Genomic DNA, 19,145 nt, shown 5'->3' with positions numbered 1-19,145 from the left:
TGTACACATCCTGGCACTGTCTGCATCGAGTCATCTCCATACATGAAAACTGTTCCACCCCTTCAAATTGTACATATTTTATTTTGATTGTTATTATATTGATAAATTGTATTGTACTGTGTACACTCCTGCTTTGGCAATGTAAACATATGTGTCCCAATTTGGCTGGGAGCCAGTCATTGGATTTTTATTCATTTTCATTTTTTCATTTCATTTGAAAGCTGGGGATCATAGCTACAAAATGATATATTGGTTGTGGAGATTGACCCAACAGTTTTGAAGATATGGCTTATAGAATGATGCCATGCTGAAATACTACTTTTGAGATATTCAAGTTCTAAATAAATTTCTAACCTGCAACTGACCTGACGATCTCTCACATTAATTAAAAAAAGTCTTATTTACATGCAGAGTTAAGCTCTGGAGTTTAAGTGAAATGTAGCCTGAAATTTATGAAATGCTTTAGTGGCTTTATCACATTTTAGTGAGAAAAAAAAAAAAAAGGTCTCTGTCTAAAGCTGTACTTTCCGAGATGACTGGCTCTCAGTGAGATTGGGACACATATGTTTTCTCATGCCAATAAAGCCCTTCGAATTGATTTGAATTGAATTGGATTGAATTGTGTGTGTGTGTGTGTGTGTGTGGGGGGGGGGGGGGGGGGGGGGACCCCAGTCAACTACTGTAAGTATATATAGGATTTATTGGTTAATGACACAAAATAGTGTCTCGTTCATTAATCAGCTATTAATGAGAAATGCATTGCTTAATCTCAATTAACAAGTCCATTTGCTGATTGGTCAGCTAAATGGACTGACCAATCGGGCACTGGGCATTTAGATCAGTGGTTCTCAAAGTGGGCCCCAAGGGTCTTTGGGGGGTGGGGGGTGTATTAATACAATCAAAATCATTTTTATCACTTTATACGATACTTTGGCTGTTCAAAAATGTGCAGATCTACAAGCTCACAACGTGTTACTTTGTGCCACGCTGCGAGCTTGCACATCTGCTGTTTTTGAATATCTTCTCTTCTTGGGGGTCCCTGGCACAAAACATTTTCAAATGTCGAGGTCCATGGCCAAATATATTTTGGTCCATGGCCCTTGACACAAAAGTTTGCGAACTACTTATTTAGATATCAACAGTGGTGTAACGTACATGTACTTATGTTACTGTATAAGTACAAGTTTGAGGTATTTGTACTTTACTTGAGTATTTCTAATTTCCAATACTTGTACTTCTACTCCGCTACATCTTGTATCCAAATATTGTACTTTTACTCCATTAAGTTTATTTGAAAAAAGTTACTTTGCCGATATAAATTATAATATTATAAAAACATACACAACCCACTTTAGCCCTATTTTATACCAAGGCTATTTGAAAATAGACATCATACAAGCTCACAACGCATCGCGATTGACCTTGTAGATCTGCTATTTTCAAACATTTTTTACTTTTTACTTTAAGTACATTTTGATGCCAACAATTTCACACACAGTATTTCACAGTACATTTTGAATTCCGGACTTTTACTTGTAACAGAGTATTTCTGTATTGCAGTGTTGTTACTTGTGAGTACTTTTTTTCCACCACTGGATATCACTATAACACGCTCTCAAATAAATATGAGACATCCAACGCTCTGCTCCCGATCCCGAGGGAAGAAAACTTAGTCGTAGTCTACTCCCTCTCTCTCTCTCTCTCTCTCTCGATCTCTCCCTGCCTGCCTTTCAGGCTGGAAAAAACAATTCATCACCCCCGCTGATAGCCTGTCAGAGGCTGATATGATAAAGAATAACATCAAATGAATAATGTTTTCATCGGATTGGTACCGCTATAATTGCCAACCACCTATTTCTTCGCGGGGAAAGAGGGGGGACGGCAACACACACCAACGGGGGGGGAAAGTGCACGCACGCACTTTGTGGTGGAAGCTTCTTTTCGCGACAGAGAGAGACACAGACGCGGCAATTTCATGCCTGCGTGCCTGAGTAATACGTCCCCGCTCCCGTCTCCAGATGGCGCGACGTCTTAAGCGGCGTGGGGGAACTAATGATGTGGCGCCACGTGTTTTTCGGGGGGTGGGGGGAAAACAACAATAAACGCCGTCTTTAACCCGCTTAGGTCTAGAATTATTGAATGCTTTAACTATTGAAAAATAGCAGATATACAAGCTCGCAGCGCGGCACCGAGTGCCGCGCTGCGAGCTTGTAGACCTGCTATTTTTGAAAAAAATATATTTAAAAGCGAACATTTGTAACTCAAATATTTGCTTCTGGGGGTCCCTGGAACAACATATTTTGAGATGGGAGTCCATGGCCAAATACCTGCAATTTTGGGGGTCCTTGGCAAGAAAAGGTTTGAGAACCACTGATTTAGAGGAAGGATTTAGCAGTCAAAGACCGGATCAAAGATATTCAAAGACTTGCACACATTTTTCACGATTTTTCAAAAATAGCAGATCTACAAGCTCGCAGCGCGGCTGTGAGCTTGTATATCTGCTATTTTTCAACAGTTAAAGCATAAATTAATGGTTGGAGTGGTTCAAATCTAACGCGACGCAGGCGCGTTCCAGGTATTTGAGGGTTAACCTTCAGCGGCGGTAGAACAGTAGAGCGGTTTGTTTAGTTCCCCTGGATGGGCCCAAACAGATATATCAATTACTCGGCCCACTCAGGGGCGCTCAGCTGTGATAATCCAAATCCATTTAAAGGAATAATCAAACACCCCCACAGGGCTGGAGGGCCCACAGCACAAACACAAAAACTGTGACTTTGGGAAGATTCTTTTCTTTTTTTTTCTTTTTTTTGCGGCGAGTGAGTGCAATCTGCAGGAGCCTGCGAGAGGCCGTTGTGTCGCCCCCCCCCGGAGATAATGACCCAAACAAACACACACACGCGCGCACAGACACATGCGCCTGTGCACACGCACGCACGCACGCACGCACGCACGCACGCACGCACGCACGCACGCACGCACGCACGCACGCACGCACGCACGCACGCACGCACGCACGCACGCACGCACGCACGCACGCACGCACGCACGCACGCACGCACGCACGCACGCACGCACGCACGCACGCACGCACGCACACACACACACACACACACACACACACACACACACACACACACACACACACACACACACACACACACACACACACACACACACACACACACACACACACACACACACACACACACACGCGTGAGCTATAATGCTAGCATGACGTTGCGGTCGGGAAGAAATCTCCTATCTCCATATTTTTGTGTTTTCTTCTGCAAGCTTGAGGCGCGTGGCGACTTTTGATGCTTTTGTGTGACGCTGTCGTATGGTCGAGAAGGGTGTTAAAGGAGTAGTTCACCCCAAAATGACTTTTTTTCCTATTGATTACTCACGCCAGAAAATACTTATTTTCTTTCGATTTGTCGCAATCCCACAATAAATGTACCCCCATTGATTCCGGATGGGGACACAAATCCCCATCCGGAATCAATGGGAGTACGTATACTTACTATAATATTTTTTTTGTATTTGTATTATTGAACTCAAGTCTCCGTGTCGTGAGTAATCAATAGAAAAAAAAGTCATTTTGGGGGTGAACTACTCCAACTCATTTAGTGCTCCAGACATTAACGGGTTAAGATGTCCAAGCTCTGCCGTTCGCAGGCTCCGTCCACGGCCAGTCTCTTATTTTGAAGGCCGGAAGTAGATTGCGCAAACAATTCCTACTTGACAACCTTTTTTTTTTTTACCCGGAAGTCTTGTCGTCAAAGGGGTAAACAGTAATGGCGGATCGATGCCTTTCAGCTTGTACTATTTTAGCGAGAATCCAATGCCAACCTTGGCATCAAAAGTGTTTTTTGGAGAAAATGGACTATAAAGATGAGAAAGACCGTTGCTTCCATGTTATGGGCACACTATTGTGTGCACGTGGATGCGCGATGATGATGAATCGGCGAGTCCACTGCCAGCACTTTCCAACGGACGGTACGTAGCCCTTGCCAGCTTTACATATACAGTATATATCGCGCGACATCGCGGGATCGGCACTCTAGGTACCTTTTAATATTTCGCGAGATATCGCGGGATCGGCTTCAGATGAGTAAATAGAACATGTAGATGAGAGGTTCCTGGCCCGACAGCAGCGATGTAGAACGATAATAATGTGCGGTTTGTCACACAATCCCATGGCACCACCTGTACTCCTAGTGTATGTCAGTCGCACCGCAGCGTTTATATGGGAACCAGTGGACTAGGCGGCCCCGTTCTGGGAGCGTGGGATGTGTGAGTGTGAGTCAGGAACATGCAGAGAATGTTAGAGAGGCAGGTGCTGAAATTGCTAAATTTGGTGAAAATATCGAAAATAGCAGACCTCCAAGCTGAGCTTGGAGGTCGGCTATTTCCGGTGCTTGATACCACACTGAACTAAGTATAAGCAAGTGAATACTGGAGATACGGCATGGATTTCTACACAGAGAGGGCAATTGTTTCAACATAATATGCTGCATTCAAGTTCAGGAGAGGCAAGACAAGGCAATTCTCTTGAATGCTGCCTTCAGGTATGGCATGGAAAGAGGGCATTTGCTTTTCTTTCACCATAGTAACAACTGCATTCATGGAGAGGGCGCTTTTTACAGACAGATAAAAGGCCCCTTTGATGTGTGTGTGTGTGCACATGCCTGGTGTGAGTTACCTTCACGGTGGCAGACTCTCTGCCCAGTCTTCTCTGAACGGAGCGGAGGGCACTGCTGATCACACCGGCCATCTTCACAGCACCGCCGGTGGCCTTGCTCCTCTGAGACTCTGGAGGAGAAGTTTTAAGACAAGTCATTGTGGGCTCACTGAAAGCGGGCACACGCATGTTCTCCCAAATCTTTATCTAGTGAAAAAAAACTGTCCGACAGTACAAAGGCAGGGCCTTTAGCCAATGAGGGAGCAGCGTTTTTGGTGACATCACCACCGACAAGTGCGACCTGATAGAAATAACACCCACATGAAATCTTTTTGTAGTTTTTGAGCGGTGGTAATTTTCGAAAATATCGAAAATAGCAGACCTCCAAGCTCACAACGTGTCGCACTGCGACACATTGTGAGCTTGGATGTCGGCTATTTTCGGTGCGTGACACCACACTGAACTAAGCATAATGAAGTGAATACTGGAGATGTGGTGTAACAGCATGGATGTCTACATTTTCTGGGGGGTGGCATAGCTCAGGGGTAGAGAAACCGTTATTAGAGCACGAAGGGTTCCCGAAGGGTTCCCAGTTCGAATCCGGGCTCCCCCTGAGTTAATGTCGAAGAGTCCTTGAGCAAGACTCTGAACCCCTAGTTGCTCCCGGTGAGTAAGTTGGTGCCTTGCATGGTTTCCTCCGCCACCGTGTATGAATGTGTGCGTGAATGGGTGAATGTAATGCACAATCTATGTAAAGCGCCTTGGATAAATGCGCTATATAAATGCACCATTTACCATTTACACAGAGAGGGCAATTCATGTTCAGGAGAGTTTGGACAAGGCAATTCTCTTGAATGCTGCCTTCAGGTATGGCATGGAAAGGAGGCATTTGCATTTCTTTCACCATAGTAAAAACTGCATTCATGGTCTGGAGAGGGCACTTTTTACAGATGGATAAAAGGGCAGGGGCTCAAGCCCCCTTTGATGTGTGCACGTGCCTGCTACTGATAAATGTGACATCACTTACCTATGTATAACTGCCAGGCCTTATGGGACATCTCCTCCCACAGTGGGCTGACGTCCGTCATGCTGACGGGGCCCTCTCCCGTCTGACTGGCAGAGATGTCGATCTTGTAGTGGTTTTCGAGGGCGTGGCGTCTCTCTGTCATGACCTTAGACCAGCATGCCTCCGCCAGGGACGTCAGCTCACTCTCAACTGTGACACGCACGCACACACACGCAGTGGCGTCAGTTCAGAAAAAGCTAAGGTATGGCAACATGACTGGTGTCATGCGCGTGCAAGCAGGGGCGGTTTTTATAAACTGGGGGCTCCCCACAAAGGTAGTAAAAGAGGCCCCCCCATGAGCACGCGTGAAAAATAGGTATGCGCGAAAAACAGTATGCGCGCGCGAAGCGCAGGAATTAAAAATGCCACCCTCCAACTCAATACCTATTCTGAAAAGGTGATGATTTAGCATGACAAGACAATGAACTTGACAAGACAATGAAGAGCAGAGGCAGAGGAAGCCTATTTGTTGTCATTATGGTTGGTTTTAAATACCTAACCACAATCATTTTGGATCTATTTGATTAATTTAAGAAGAGTACAGTAAGGTAAGTAAGGTAATCAAAGGTATATAGAGTAGGCCTATATGTATATTTTTTATTCAGGACATATTTGATGCAGGACAATAATTATTTTAATAACAATAAGGGAATATCAGTGAATAATAATACTTTAAAATTTATATTTTTACAATTTCTTTTTAACTCTTATACTGCTTTGAACGTTCCTGTTCGCCCCAATCCTCCAGGGACGTCTGTGCCAATACGCCCGTTCGTTCGTTTGATGTTTTTTATGGATTATGATAAAAGTCGTCCTTGCGCAACTTTTGAATGCATAATTGGTCGTCTGTGTCATTTTGAGGACAGCCGGAAACCTTTCATAAAAAAAAAAGTAAACAGACTGTCCTGGCTCCGCCTGCCCAGAGCGACTAGCTGCCAGGGGCGTCAATTGGGTATGGCAGGGGTATGCAGCTGCCATACCTTGACAGGGGGAAATAATAAAAATGTACTTTTCATCGTGCCTGTTGCTAAGGTATGGCAACATGACTGGTGTCTTCACCAGACACCAGTCATGTTGCCATACCTTAGCTTGTTCTGAACTGACGCCACTGCTAGCTGCTAGCAGCATTGAGGGACTATATTGTTTTATGCATCGGGCTGTTAGTAGAGAAAGAGAGAGAGAAACGTTGGTAAAAGCGATCATTTTGTCGGAAATCAGTTGTTTTATAGTATTAGTAGTATAGTAATTGTAGTAGGTAGTAGTATTTAGCAGTACTAGAATATTGAGATGTATTAGGCCAACTCAGCCTCAACTTGCTGGTATCATTCCGCCGAAGTGCGACCCAACCCCCCCTGACCGATAGAAATAAACTTTGTTAGAATTAGGATTACACAACCTACCCGTGTTGGTGACCCAGGACCAGCGCCCATGGTGGTGGTGGTCGTGATGATGACGATGATGATGATGATAATGATGATGAAGAAGAGAAAAAGATCACTGTAGCCATTGTTATTGAAGATAAAAAGATTGAAGAACGTAGGACGTCATCCGCTCCCGACCGGATCAAAAGCCCGAAATTGGAAGCGATCCCAGACTAAGATGGTGCCAGTCGCGAAGAACCGGGGTCCAAAAATGGATCAAGAGCCTCGTGATATTGTGGAAACCGATCCCGACGGAGCTCGACCCCCGTGTAGGATGGAACCCCCCGCCCGGGGGCTCACATCGCCGCAGCAGCAGAGACCCATGTACCGCCGCGAAAAGACGGACAAACTGGGCGATTTGGCCAATGAAGAATGGCTTCCGCGTAGAGACCCCTCGGAGAACAGAGGCCACGATTCTACTGTCCAAAGTAAGACTTCCAATCCAGTGCATGTATGTATTGTATAGTTGTATACTGTATATAGTTGTATACTGTGTGATAACAGAGCATCCGTGTGGAACTGGAAGCCTGGGATGGGGGGATGGTCAGTGGGTAACGGTTTTCCATTGCGACGTGTTGCCACTCCGACATTGGGATCCGGTCTAGAGCCCGCCTACTGCATCCGGCTATTTACACGTACACATACATGCAAGAAATGTTTCCGTATCCGGACCGGATCAGTAACTTGATCCAAGCAGTTAGGATCCACGTGCTTTGTTTGTTTTTGTCGCTACTCAGGACACACGTGGAGTTCCTATCACGCGCGTGCACAGCCTACTAAGATTATTTGATGGGAATTTAGGATTTATTGGCTTAGTTTGTGTGTGCGTGCGTACGATGCGTGTGTGTGTGAGAGAGAGGGAGAGGTTTCTTTTTATCGTCATCATCATCATCATCATCAGTAGCTGATGATGTAGCTTTTCAGTTCAATTCAAAGGAGCTTTATTGGCATGAGAAAACATACGTTTACATTGCCAAAGCAAGTGTTACAAATAAAAACTGTTGAAAATGGGGAACATAGTTGGAGGGAGTACAGCTTTGTGTAAACAGAGCTATGTTGCATTGTGACATTTTATATAGGTATACAGGGTATAAAGGGAATTTCACTGTGACAGTAAATGCATGGTAACTATTTACTATAACTGCATTTTATGTTATATATGAACTTATTGTAAGTCATTTGCTAAATGTCAAAATTGTAAATTGATTTGTTTAGATATAAACTATTTGATATTTTCCTGGCTATGATTTTAGATGATGAGTCGACGATGATGATGAGCCTACTTCTTCATTTCCACATCGTGGTCGTCCAAGGACAAGGATAGGTAAAGAAAAAACAAACTTTTTTCTGTAAATCAGACTTAGCACCATGCACATGCTCACATAGACATCAAAGGGGGCTTGAGCCCCTGCCCTTTTATCCATCTGTAAAAAGTGCCCTCTCCAGACCATGAATGCTGTTTTTACATAATTACTATATATATATATATATATATATTTGTGTGGTAAGCAGGAAGTGCATAGAATGTTAGAGAGGCAGGGGTTGACATTTCTAAAACGGCCTTTTGATGAAAATAGTAGGCCCCCAACCTCCACGCATTCTGCTGTGACGCGTTGTGAGCTTGAAGGTGTACTATTTTTCATGTATTTTATAGTAATTATGTATTTGTATAATTTACAGATCGACCATGGGCTCGTGTACGAGTCACACAAGGATGTGTGTGTGTGTGTGTGTGTGTGTGTGTGTGTGTGAGAGAGAGAGGGCGTCACGCATTCTGCTGTGACGCGTTGTGAGCTTGAAGGTGTACTATTTTTCATGTATTTTATAGTAATTATGTATTTGTATAATTTACAGATCGACCATGGGCTCGTGTACGAGTTCAGCAGACCCGGTGGAGCCCTTCCGGAGGAGCCTGGCTGGAGTGAAACAGAATGGAGCCCCAGGCCCTGTGCAGGCTGAATGACACGCACGCACGCACGCACGCACGCACGCACGCACGCACACACACATATACACTCTGTAGACATGTAGTGTCACAGTGAGATAAAGAGAACCCTGAAAGCTGAAGCAGGATTCAGGCTGAAGCTCATGTCACTGTGTCAATGTTCTGCACTGCTCTTACTACTGCTCTTACTTCTCTTACACACTAAAAGTGTGTAAAAAGACACTTTTTCTTGTTTTTATTTTTTTGAATTTGTTTGTAAACAACCACTGATCATAGGTGTGATGTTACTGAAGCCAACAATAAAAGGCTAAAGAGAGATTTCTGCCTGAAAATGTATTCTTCACAAAAATGCATTTTTCTCAGCTTTATGTTCTCAAAGAGCTGTTTTTAGGCCACATTCTGCAGCTTCTAGCTAATGAACAGAACAAGATAAAAGCTCGAAATCTTTTTCTGTTGCAAAGTAGACATTCTATTCTACGTTGCCATATAATTGTTGTCTTTATAGTCGAAACCAAATTTCTCCAGTAGGCCTTCAAAGATGAGCGACAATTCTCAATTTAGCTGGCAGTGGATGGAGCTTTTTGTTCAATTCTGTGGCAGTAAAAGAGTTAATTAATATTTTTCAAAATTTTGATAAAATAATTTATTTTCTTAACATCATTAATTTTCAAGCCTAATATGTGTAATCTTTGAGTACAGTTTGGATATTGCACGTATGTACAGGAAATTCATAGAGAGACAAGAGAGAGAGCTGATCACTTAACATTCCAATCAATCAACTCAATTGTCGCCAGCTGGTCTCTGTGTGAAATCTATTGACTCCAGTGAGCAGTTGGTCAATTCTTTAAAAAATCATAACTTTTGACAGGAATGGGCTAGAGACTTACTTTTTTTCCCTAAATGCTCAGAATAATGAGCCCAGCAGGGGGCCCCCTCTGCCTAGGGGCTCTACGCAGTTGCGTAGTCTGCGTAGAGCAAATGCCCGCCCCTGCGTGCAAGACACCATGTTACCATCCATACCTTAGCAACAGGCATGATACCTTTATTTTAAGAAGTATTCCCCCCCCCCCCCCCCCCCCCCATTTCTATGGTTTCTTGGGCTAGATATGGCAGCCTGGAATGGTTGTTCAAGTGCAGCTAAACTTGGCATGTTAGTAAACATGCCACAATTAACAATAATGCATTGCACCTGTGCAGCTGACTTGAGGAACCTGGGAATATACCATCTTCTCAAGATGGGGAGAATACAAGTGTGGAGAATAGAATTATAATACCTTGTTAAAGTGACCATTTTGTTAAATTTTGCATTTGTAGTTATTTTACTGTAATTAAACAACATAATAACCAGAACAGATAGGCAAAGAGACATTCATGGATTTATATTTAAAAGTAACTCATATTTTCCCCTCTGGACCCAGGGTATGGCAGCTGCATACCCCTGCCATAGCCATACCCAATTGACGCCCCTTCACGCACGCACGCACACACACACACACACACACACACACACACACACACACACACACACACACACACACACACACACACACACACACACACACACACACACACACACACACACACACGTTTTAACTTTAACCCCGATGACAGAGTTGTACATAGTTGTGCTCCAGTGCGGCGCACACAAAAGTAGCAGATCTACAAGCTCATAAAACAACCATTTCTCTTGTGAGGCCCTCACAAGTAAAGGGACACAAATGCACACAAAGAGAAAGAGCAAGTACTAGGGCTGTCACGATTATGACATTTTACATGACGATTAATTGTCACTCAAATAATTGCGATTAACAATTTGTGTTTTTGTCGTTGACAATTACATTTCTGTCTGTCTTTTAGGCTTTGAAGTTGCACATGGCAGATATGATACATAACCTAAACACAGGGCTGTATTTTAACCATTGGGCCGGTGGGGCCGTTGCCAGGGGCCCTTGGGGGGAACTGGGCCGCGTGGTTATTGACAATTTACTAAAATGAAATGTATATGTTAATTAACTAGACCAGGTCAACCTGGTTGTGCCAGACCCCCTGTCTGTCATCATCATTTATGACATCATGCCTTTTGTAGGCATGTCATCATCATGTCATCATCATATATACCCTTTATATAGAAAACCCGGACCGACAGACATTTGCTTATGTAGGCCATACCCATTTCATGGGTCTGGCAAAAATCAAACCTCGGTTCGAAGTGAAGCGGTGGACAGATAAAACCTCTATTCTGTATTTGTGGCTTACTACATTTTTTAAACCCTGAAGGCCAAATTATCATGTGAAGCTTGACCAATCCTCAAAGTATCCATTCATCTAACCTGGAGGGACATCGACATTTTGCTTTTTGAAAAAGCCTATTCATTCTGGACTGATATTTTACACGTACGGGACAGGAAAAACCTGTTCATTCTGGCCTGGAGTGACCATATATGGACATAAGGTAACATACTTTGTGTTTTTGAAAAACCCTGTTCATTCTGGACTGAGATCACCATATATGGTAATTAAACGGACATTCTGTTTTTGAAAAAGCCTGTTCATTCTGGACTGAAATGACCATATATGGGCGTGATACACACAAAGCCATTCATTGGAAGCGGTTTTCACCGCTTCAAAAATCAAATGTGTGGGTCCCTCCTCTGTTGTCTACAGATGCTTTCTAGGTCCGCAGATGATCATCACGGCTTAAAATCCGAGCTGGGCAGTGCGCGTCGGGAGGGAGGGGGGGGGGGGGGGGGGGTTATGGTGGAGGGTGTGGGGCCCCTAAAAAATTATCGGCCAGGGGCCCTCGTTGGGGTTAATCCGTCCCTGCCTAAACATACAAAGAAATTACATATTTGACAACTTTATACTTAAAAAAGAACATTGACGGGAGCTTGTAGATATGCCATTTCCACTATTTTTGAAGCGGTGAAAGCCGCTTCCAAGGAGTGGCTTTGTGTGTCCCATGTCCATGGTCATTTCAGTCCAGAATTAACAGGTTTTATCAAAAACAAAATGTGTGTCCCATGTCCATGGTCATTTCAGTCCAGAATGAACAGGTTTTATCAAAAACAAAATGTGTGTCACCTCATGTCCATATATGGTCATTTCAGTCCAGAATGAACAGGTTTTATCTGTCCCGTACGTCCAGAATATGTGTGTAGTGTCCGTCCCGGTCTGATGATTGGATACTTTGAGAATTGGTCAAGCTTCACATGACAATTCGGCCCTCCAGATAAAAACATTCATTCATTCAGAATAAAGAATGTATCTATGTGTTCCAGAGTTCATAACCCTGGAATAAATAGAATAAAAGTTCACCGCTTCACTTCGAACCGAGCTTTGATTTTTTTTAAATGTTTGAAAATATATGAACATTTCTCGACATGGAAACGATTATGACAATTATGACGAAATTATTGCGATTATGGTCAAATTATTGCGATTTGACGATTATGTAATCATTGTGACAGGCCTAGAAAGTACCTGTGGTGGAGTGGGTGGAGTGGGTGGAGTGGTTGGCGGACGCAGAGCGAGGGGTTTTGAGAGGGAAGAGGCGAGAGAGAGAGATCTTCCGGCTGTGGACCTTCTGCACTGCACACCCGAAACCTTCAGAGTGGCTGTGGAAACACACAGAGGAGAGAAGTCAGCACCAATTCATCCAATAACAACCACCCATTTAGACCCCAGATTAGGGATGGAACGATATGAACATTTTATGTCACGATTATTATTGTGACCAAATAAAAGATAATATCGCGATGAGCAAAATCTCCAGCACCTATCATCCTGGGTAGGGGTGTAACGATATAGTAACTGTATCGAAATATCGTTTTTAACTTAAAAAAATCGAAGTAGATCGAAATGAAAACAGCTAAAATCGAATTGTATCGCTTTATTTTGTATCGTATCGAATCGGCAGTGCAAAGAATCGATTGTATCGATACTACCTACTTGTGCATTGTATTTAGTATTTTTTAGAAGAAGAAAAATGTAAAAGGAGGGGTTTAATTACTTTTCCTTTCCATATAGCTACACTGGTCTATCGATAAATGTGTGTAATCTCTGAGTTCATGTCAAGGTGCAGGTTTGTCAATACAATGTCCATGTATTTGGCAGATAATCACTGTGTTTACTTATTTATATCCATAATAATACATGTTTCCCTTAAAAACCTACACTATCCACACCTTTCACACAGATTTAATTTTGTTGCTGAATAGTTACTATATCGATTTTAAATAATTAAATCGAATCGTATCGTATCGACATGAATGAACCAATATTGTCCATGTATCGTATCGTCAAACATGTATCGTGACATGTATCGAATCGCTATTAAAATGTATTACACCCCTGGGACAGTACATTTGCCAAATAAATTGCAGAACTACAAGCTCACAATACTGCACCAGGGCACTCAGGTGGTGACCCCTGTCAGCAGGGAGTGTTGGGCGGGAGGAGTAGGCTCTACATTCCCTCCAATGGGGGCTCCTCACTGGCCGGCCAGCCAGTAGCCGAGCGGGTGTTCTATGCCAGTGGTTCCCATACAGTGGGTCGGGACCCATTTGTGGGTCGCGGACCAATTTTTATGGGTCACGACTCAAATAAAAATCCTATTTTCATTTCCTACATTATACATTTTACGATTATATCGTCACTGTCGGGCAGAAACCTTGTATCTCCAAGTTTCAAGTTTGTACGTTTTTCCACCAAGTAAAGCCCTGCTTCATCATACAAGGCCTTCGCACAAAGGTAGTGAAAACAGCAGATCTACAAGCACACAACACCTCGCGGTGCGAGGCGTTGTGTGCTTGTAGATCGGCTGTTTTCACTAGTTTAAATCATTTTAAAAATGATAAATGCAAAATGAACGGTTTTGGACATACAAGGTTTTCACCCGACAACGACGATATATTATTTTGTTTATACATTTTAAAACAAAGTGCAGAATTATGATAATTAAGAAGTAGTGAAAATAGTCGATCTACAAGCTGCCATTTTCACCATAGCTTGGGTCCCGGGGCAAATCTCTAATAATCTCTCTTTTGGGTCTCGCCCTGAAAAGTGTGGGAGCCATTGTTCTATGCCAGAGGTTTTCAAAGTGGGTGACGGGGCACCCTGGGGTGCCGCTACGGCAGTCCAGGGGTACCGCGAGATCATTTGAAAATATATGGAATTTATTTGAAAACTTGAAAAAATATTTAGTATCATTTTAAACTTGAAGTACAAAGTTATTTTCAGTCAGTTCTAACCAAAATGGCTCTTATCTCAACGTTTTCCTCGCAACATAATCACTAAAATATCTTCACTGTCGGGCAGAAACATTGTATCTCCAAGTTTCAAATGTGTACGTCTTTTGGCAAAGCAAAGCCCTGCTTCATCATACAAGACTGTCGCACAAAACTAGTGATAACAGCAGATCTACAAGCACACTATGCTTGTAGATCGGCTGTTTTCACTAGTTTAGTACATTTTCTAGATGATAAATACAAAACGAACGGTTTTGGACATACAAGGTTTTCACCCGACAACGACGATATGCTATAAATATAAGGTGCTGGGAGTGAAAATTATAATGTAGGGATGCTTCGGATAAAAAAAATATTCATGGGGTGCCCTGAGACAAAAAGGTTTGGGAACCCCTGGCAGAGAACAGTGGCTCCCAAACTTTTCAGGGCGAGACCCAAAAGAGGGATTATTAGAGGTTTGCTGTTTTCACTAGTTTTGTGCGACGGTCTTGTATGATGAAGCAGAGCAAAAGGCGTACACATTTTGAAACTTGGAGAAACTTGGAGCTTTCTGCCCGACAGTGACGATATTTTAGAGATTATGTTGCGAGGAAAACATTGAGATAATAGGCATTTTGGTTAGAAATTTGTACTTCAGGTTTAAAATTATACTAAATAATATTTTTTCAAGTGTCCAAATAAATTCCAAATATTATCAAATGATCTCGCGGCACCCCTGGACTGCCGTGGCGGCACCCCAGGGTGCCCCGTCACCCACTTTGAAAACCCCTGTTCTATGCAACGGTACCTGCCAGAGCGTATCATCAGCAGGCAATGCAGCAGGCAGGTGACGAAGACCATGTTGGCGTTGTACGTCGCCATGACGACGTCCCAGCGCTCCACGATGAGCCGCAATGTCCTGGTGACCACTTCCTGTTCCGCCGGGGAATGGCGAGGGTGAGACAGGAAGTAGAGCAGCACCTTGTTGGTGCACGAGTAGAGGGTGGATATGGTCCTCTCCTTCAGCGACTGGCCCTTCTCCAGAGCCTAGGAGAACGTGCATTTTATTATAAATGAAATATTCATTCAATTCATTCAAACCTTTATTTATTCTCGAAAAAACATTGAGGTTGCCCTCATTTGCAGTGTTATCGAGATACATCAATATTCATAAAAAACAGTATGTACAATCAATATTCACAAAACAAGTTTAGAAACAGTTGCAGACACCTGTGGGTAGGTCTACTATCAAAGATTTAAAATGACCGTAAGTTATGGGATGTTCATAGTAGATATTAAAGTAAGCCTTGCCGAGCCATGGGGCCGGAGCTTATCTGCTGTTTCCTTAAAGGACAACTTTGTTTTTTTACAAGGGTTCATAAAGAAAAGATGAGTTTTAAACTGCTTTCGTTTAGTGCTTTCTATAATTTTAGCAATTTAAAACATTTTGAAATCAGTGGGTGGAGGCATGTGTACAAGTGGCTAAATATGTATTTTTAGACACAATAAGCGCATTCCCAAGATGCACCGCAATCTTTCATGGGCAGATGTGACTTACTGTATGGGGGCTAGTAGTGTTACTGTAAATAGTAATCGCCGGTTTGAGAACCACTGAACTATCCCTTTAAAAGGTAGGGTTAGAAGTGATTTAATTTAATTTAAATAATAACAAAATCTGTCTTTGTTCTGATAGTACTAGTAACTATAGAGTGTTTTTGTCCTTTTCCACCCCTGGCCCTGTGTGTGCGTGCGTAGGGCTGTCACAATTATTACATAATCGTCTAATTGTGATTTTTTTGACATAATCGTGATTATTTTTCATAATCGTCATAATCGTTTCCATGTTGAAAAATGTTCATGTATTTAAAAAAAGGTCAAAAATGTGGAAATAGCAGATCTACAAGCTCACAACGCGTCGCATCGCGACGCATTGTGAGCTTGTAGATCGGCTATTTCCACTATCAAAGTTATTTTTTAAGTAGTAAGTTGACAAATAATGTCAGTAATTTCTTTGTATATTTAGGTTATGTTTCATATCTACCATGTACAACTTCAAAGCCTAAAAGCCAAACAGAAATGTAATTATCAACGACAAAAACACAATTAAATCGTTAATCGCCAATTATTTGAGTGACAATTAATCGTCATGTAAAATGTCATATCGTGACAGCCCTATGCGTGCGTCTCTCTCACCACCACTATCTGGTCGGTCAGGAAGGTGAGCAGGCTGTGGGGGTCCGCCAGCAGCATGCCACTGTACAGCCTCTGGACCAGGGTCTTACTGAAGACAGCCACGTTCTCCATGAGGATGACCATCTGGCCTTCACAGTCTGCAGGAGAGACACACATTTTCCCCATTTAGGCCTAGGATTATTTAATGCTTTAACTATTGAAAAATAGCTGATATACAAGCTCAAGTAGATCTGTTATTTTTTGCAAGTCTTTGAACATATCTTTTTAAAAGATAACATTTGTAGCTCAAATATTCTTCTGGGTGGTCCCTGGAACAACATATTTTGAGATGGGGGTCAGCGGCCAAATACATATCATTTTGGGGGTCCTTGACATGAAAAAGTTTGAGAACCACTGATTTAGAAGAAGGATTTAGAAGATATTTATAGAATCGGGTGAAAAATATTCAAAGACTTGCACAAAATGTCCAGGATTTCATATTGTTTTGAGGGATGTACACAAATGCATGTCACCAACGGCAACAGGAATCAGCGTGGCTAAATGTATCATAATCAAATTATTGACTTTGAATGCAACAAAAACAAAAAACATATCCATGAATTCAAGTCTTCGTGGGGAAAAAAAAGAAATCGGGGCTGCGTTTGAGGGAAGTTACATCATGAAATACGGGGGAAATTCACACATGGCGGAAGTCCCACCTTTCTAACCACTACCACCTGCCTTATCGTCACTGTCGGGCAGAAACCTTCAAATGTGTACTTCTTCGTAAAATAAACCCCTGCTTGATCGCACAAAACTAGAGAAAACAGCAGATCTACAAGCACACAACGCCTCGCAGCGCGAGGCGTTGTGTGCTTGTATATCGGCTTTTCTGTGCTTGTATATCGGCTTTTCTCTCGGCAGTACGAGTGAGCCTGGCTTTGCGCGAGGCGAGGTCAGGTACCTTGCGGGTTGAGGTGGGTGTTGTTCTGGCTCTCCAGGCTGATCATGTGGATGATGTCCATGAGGAACTCCAGCAGCTCCGTCTGGAAGCTTCGCTGCTGCTCCGCTGAAGCCTCGCCTGGGGAGAACTACAACCAGCACCTGTTCATTAGCCACGCAATACCCTCTAGTCCAGCGTAGGGCTGTCACAATTATTACATAATCGTCTAATGGTGATTATTTGACATGATCGTGATTATTTTTCATAATCGTCATAATCGTTTCCATGTTGAAAAATGTTCATATATTTTTAAGAAAGTCAAAAATAGGGGAAATAGCCGATCTACAAGCTCACAACGCGTCGCGTTGTGAGCTTGTAGATCGGCTATTTCCACTATCAATGTTCTTTTTTAAGTATAAAGTTGTCAAATATGTCAGTAATTTCATTGTATATTTAAGGTTATGTGTCATATCTGCCATGTGCAACTTCAAAGCCTACAAGCCAAACAGAAATGTAATTGTCAACGAAAAAAACACAATTAAATCGTTAATCGCAATTATTTGAGAGAAAATTAATCGTCATGTAAAATGTCATAATCGTGACAGCCCTAGTCCAGCGGTTCTCAACCTTTTCAGGCCGCCACACCCCCAAAACAATCATATTCTAACTGGGTACCCCTCTCCACCCACCCTGACGAGCACTAAGTGTTGAGGCATAACATTTTGTATAATACGGTTCTAATGTGAAAATAGCAGATCTACATGCTCACAACGCCTCGCGTTAATTTCTGCCTCTAATGTATATATATTTCTTACACATTTCTTTGTTGTTTTTTTGGCAGGACAACAGAAAAAAAATCATCATAAAATGTTACACGCCCCCCCTACTTGGACCACCTTGCACCTCCCCCGCACATCAGTGAAACTCCAAAAACAAAGGCGAACACATATTTACATAATGGTCGCAACCTTAAGATCACGGATGGACCTCTAAGCCTTTGATTTGTGCGTGCGTGCTTGAGTTTAGACCTACATGCATCTCTTCTTTCTAGCAGTGCATGATTTAATCAAGAAATAGCAGTTGCTGTAAGACATACATTAACTGAGCAAAGAGTGACACCAACTGGACAGAGACAGTATTACACTGAACAGCCCTTTCCAATGACAAGGGATATTCAAGTACATGTATGAGTGGATTTTAAAACCAGGCAACATAGATTGGACTTAGATTTGGGGGGCTTTTGGCAATGGTCCATTTTAAACAAACACAAACAGAAAAGTTAAGCAGTGTTAAGTGTTGTTTTTGGAAAAAGAAAATGTATTTTTGTATCGATATGTCGGCGTTCACATCAATTATGGTGGCTTAATCGTCCCAATGTGGATGCTGCCATCCACTTCAATAGGCTCTATGCATACACACCATTTTGTTCTACTTCCGGGTGTCTTTCGACTTCCTTCACAGGTGTTACCGATAATACTAATGAAGACTCTGTCCATTCTGCTCAAACAGAGTCAGGATGCTGATATTGTGCATGTTGGCTCACTGGAAACACTCTGCTACACCAGTGGGTCTCAAAGTGTCCTTGAGTGGGTTCCAAATGTCCCCATACAGGTGTGTAACTCTGACAGTGTACAAATGGAAGCAAATGGAGTGGACCCGCAAGGGTCCATTTGCTTCCATTTGTTGATTCCA

At 42.7% G+C, this 19,145-nt stretch overlaps 1 protein-coding gene across 1 annotated transcript in view; it reads right to left on the bottom strand.

The window, feature by feature from the left end:
- wdfy4 (WDFY family member 4) overlaps positions 1-19,145 on the bottom strand; it is a gene marked incomplete at its 5' end in the record, with an annotated part of 162,889 nt that overhangs the window by 74,896 nt on the left and 68,848 nt on the right. Inside the window, 6 exons of the mRNA XM_080740791.1 lie at positions 4,703-4,812; positions 5,709-5,897; positions 12,594-12,727; positions 15,147-15,385; positions 16,532-16,668; positions 17,475-17,601. Coding sequence (XP_080596917.1) covers positions 4,703-4,812; positions 5,709-5,897; positions 12,594-12,727; positions 15,147-15,385; positions 16,532-16,668; positions 17,475-17,601 — 936 coding nt within the window. The remainder of the gene's footprint in view (positions 1-4,702; positions 4,813-5,708; positions 5,898-12,593; positions 12,728-15,146; positions 15,386-16,531; positions 16,669-17,474; positions 17,602-19,145) is intronic.

The sequence above is a fragment of the Nannobrachium achirus genome (assembly GCF_963921795.1).
Source record: "Nannobrachium achirus genome assembly, chromosome: 13".
NCBI lineage: Eukaryota > Metazoa > Chordata > Actinopteri > Myctophiformes > Myctophidae > Nannobrachium > Nannobrachium achirus.
The sequence above is the reverse complement of the archived record's forward strand: the minus strand, read 5'-3'. Positions and strand labels throughout refer to the sequence as shown.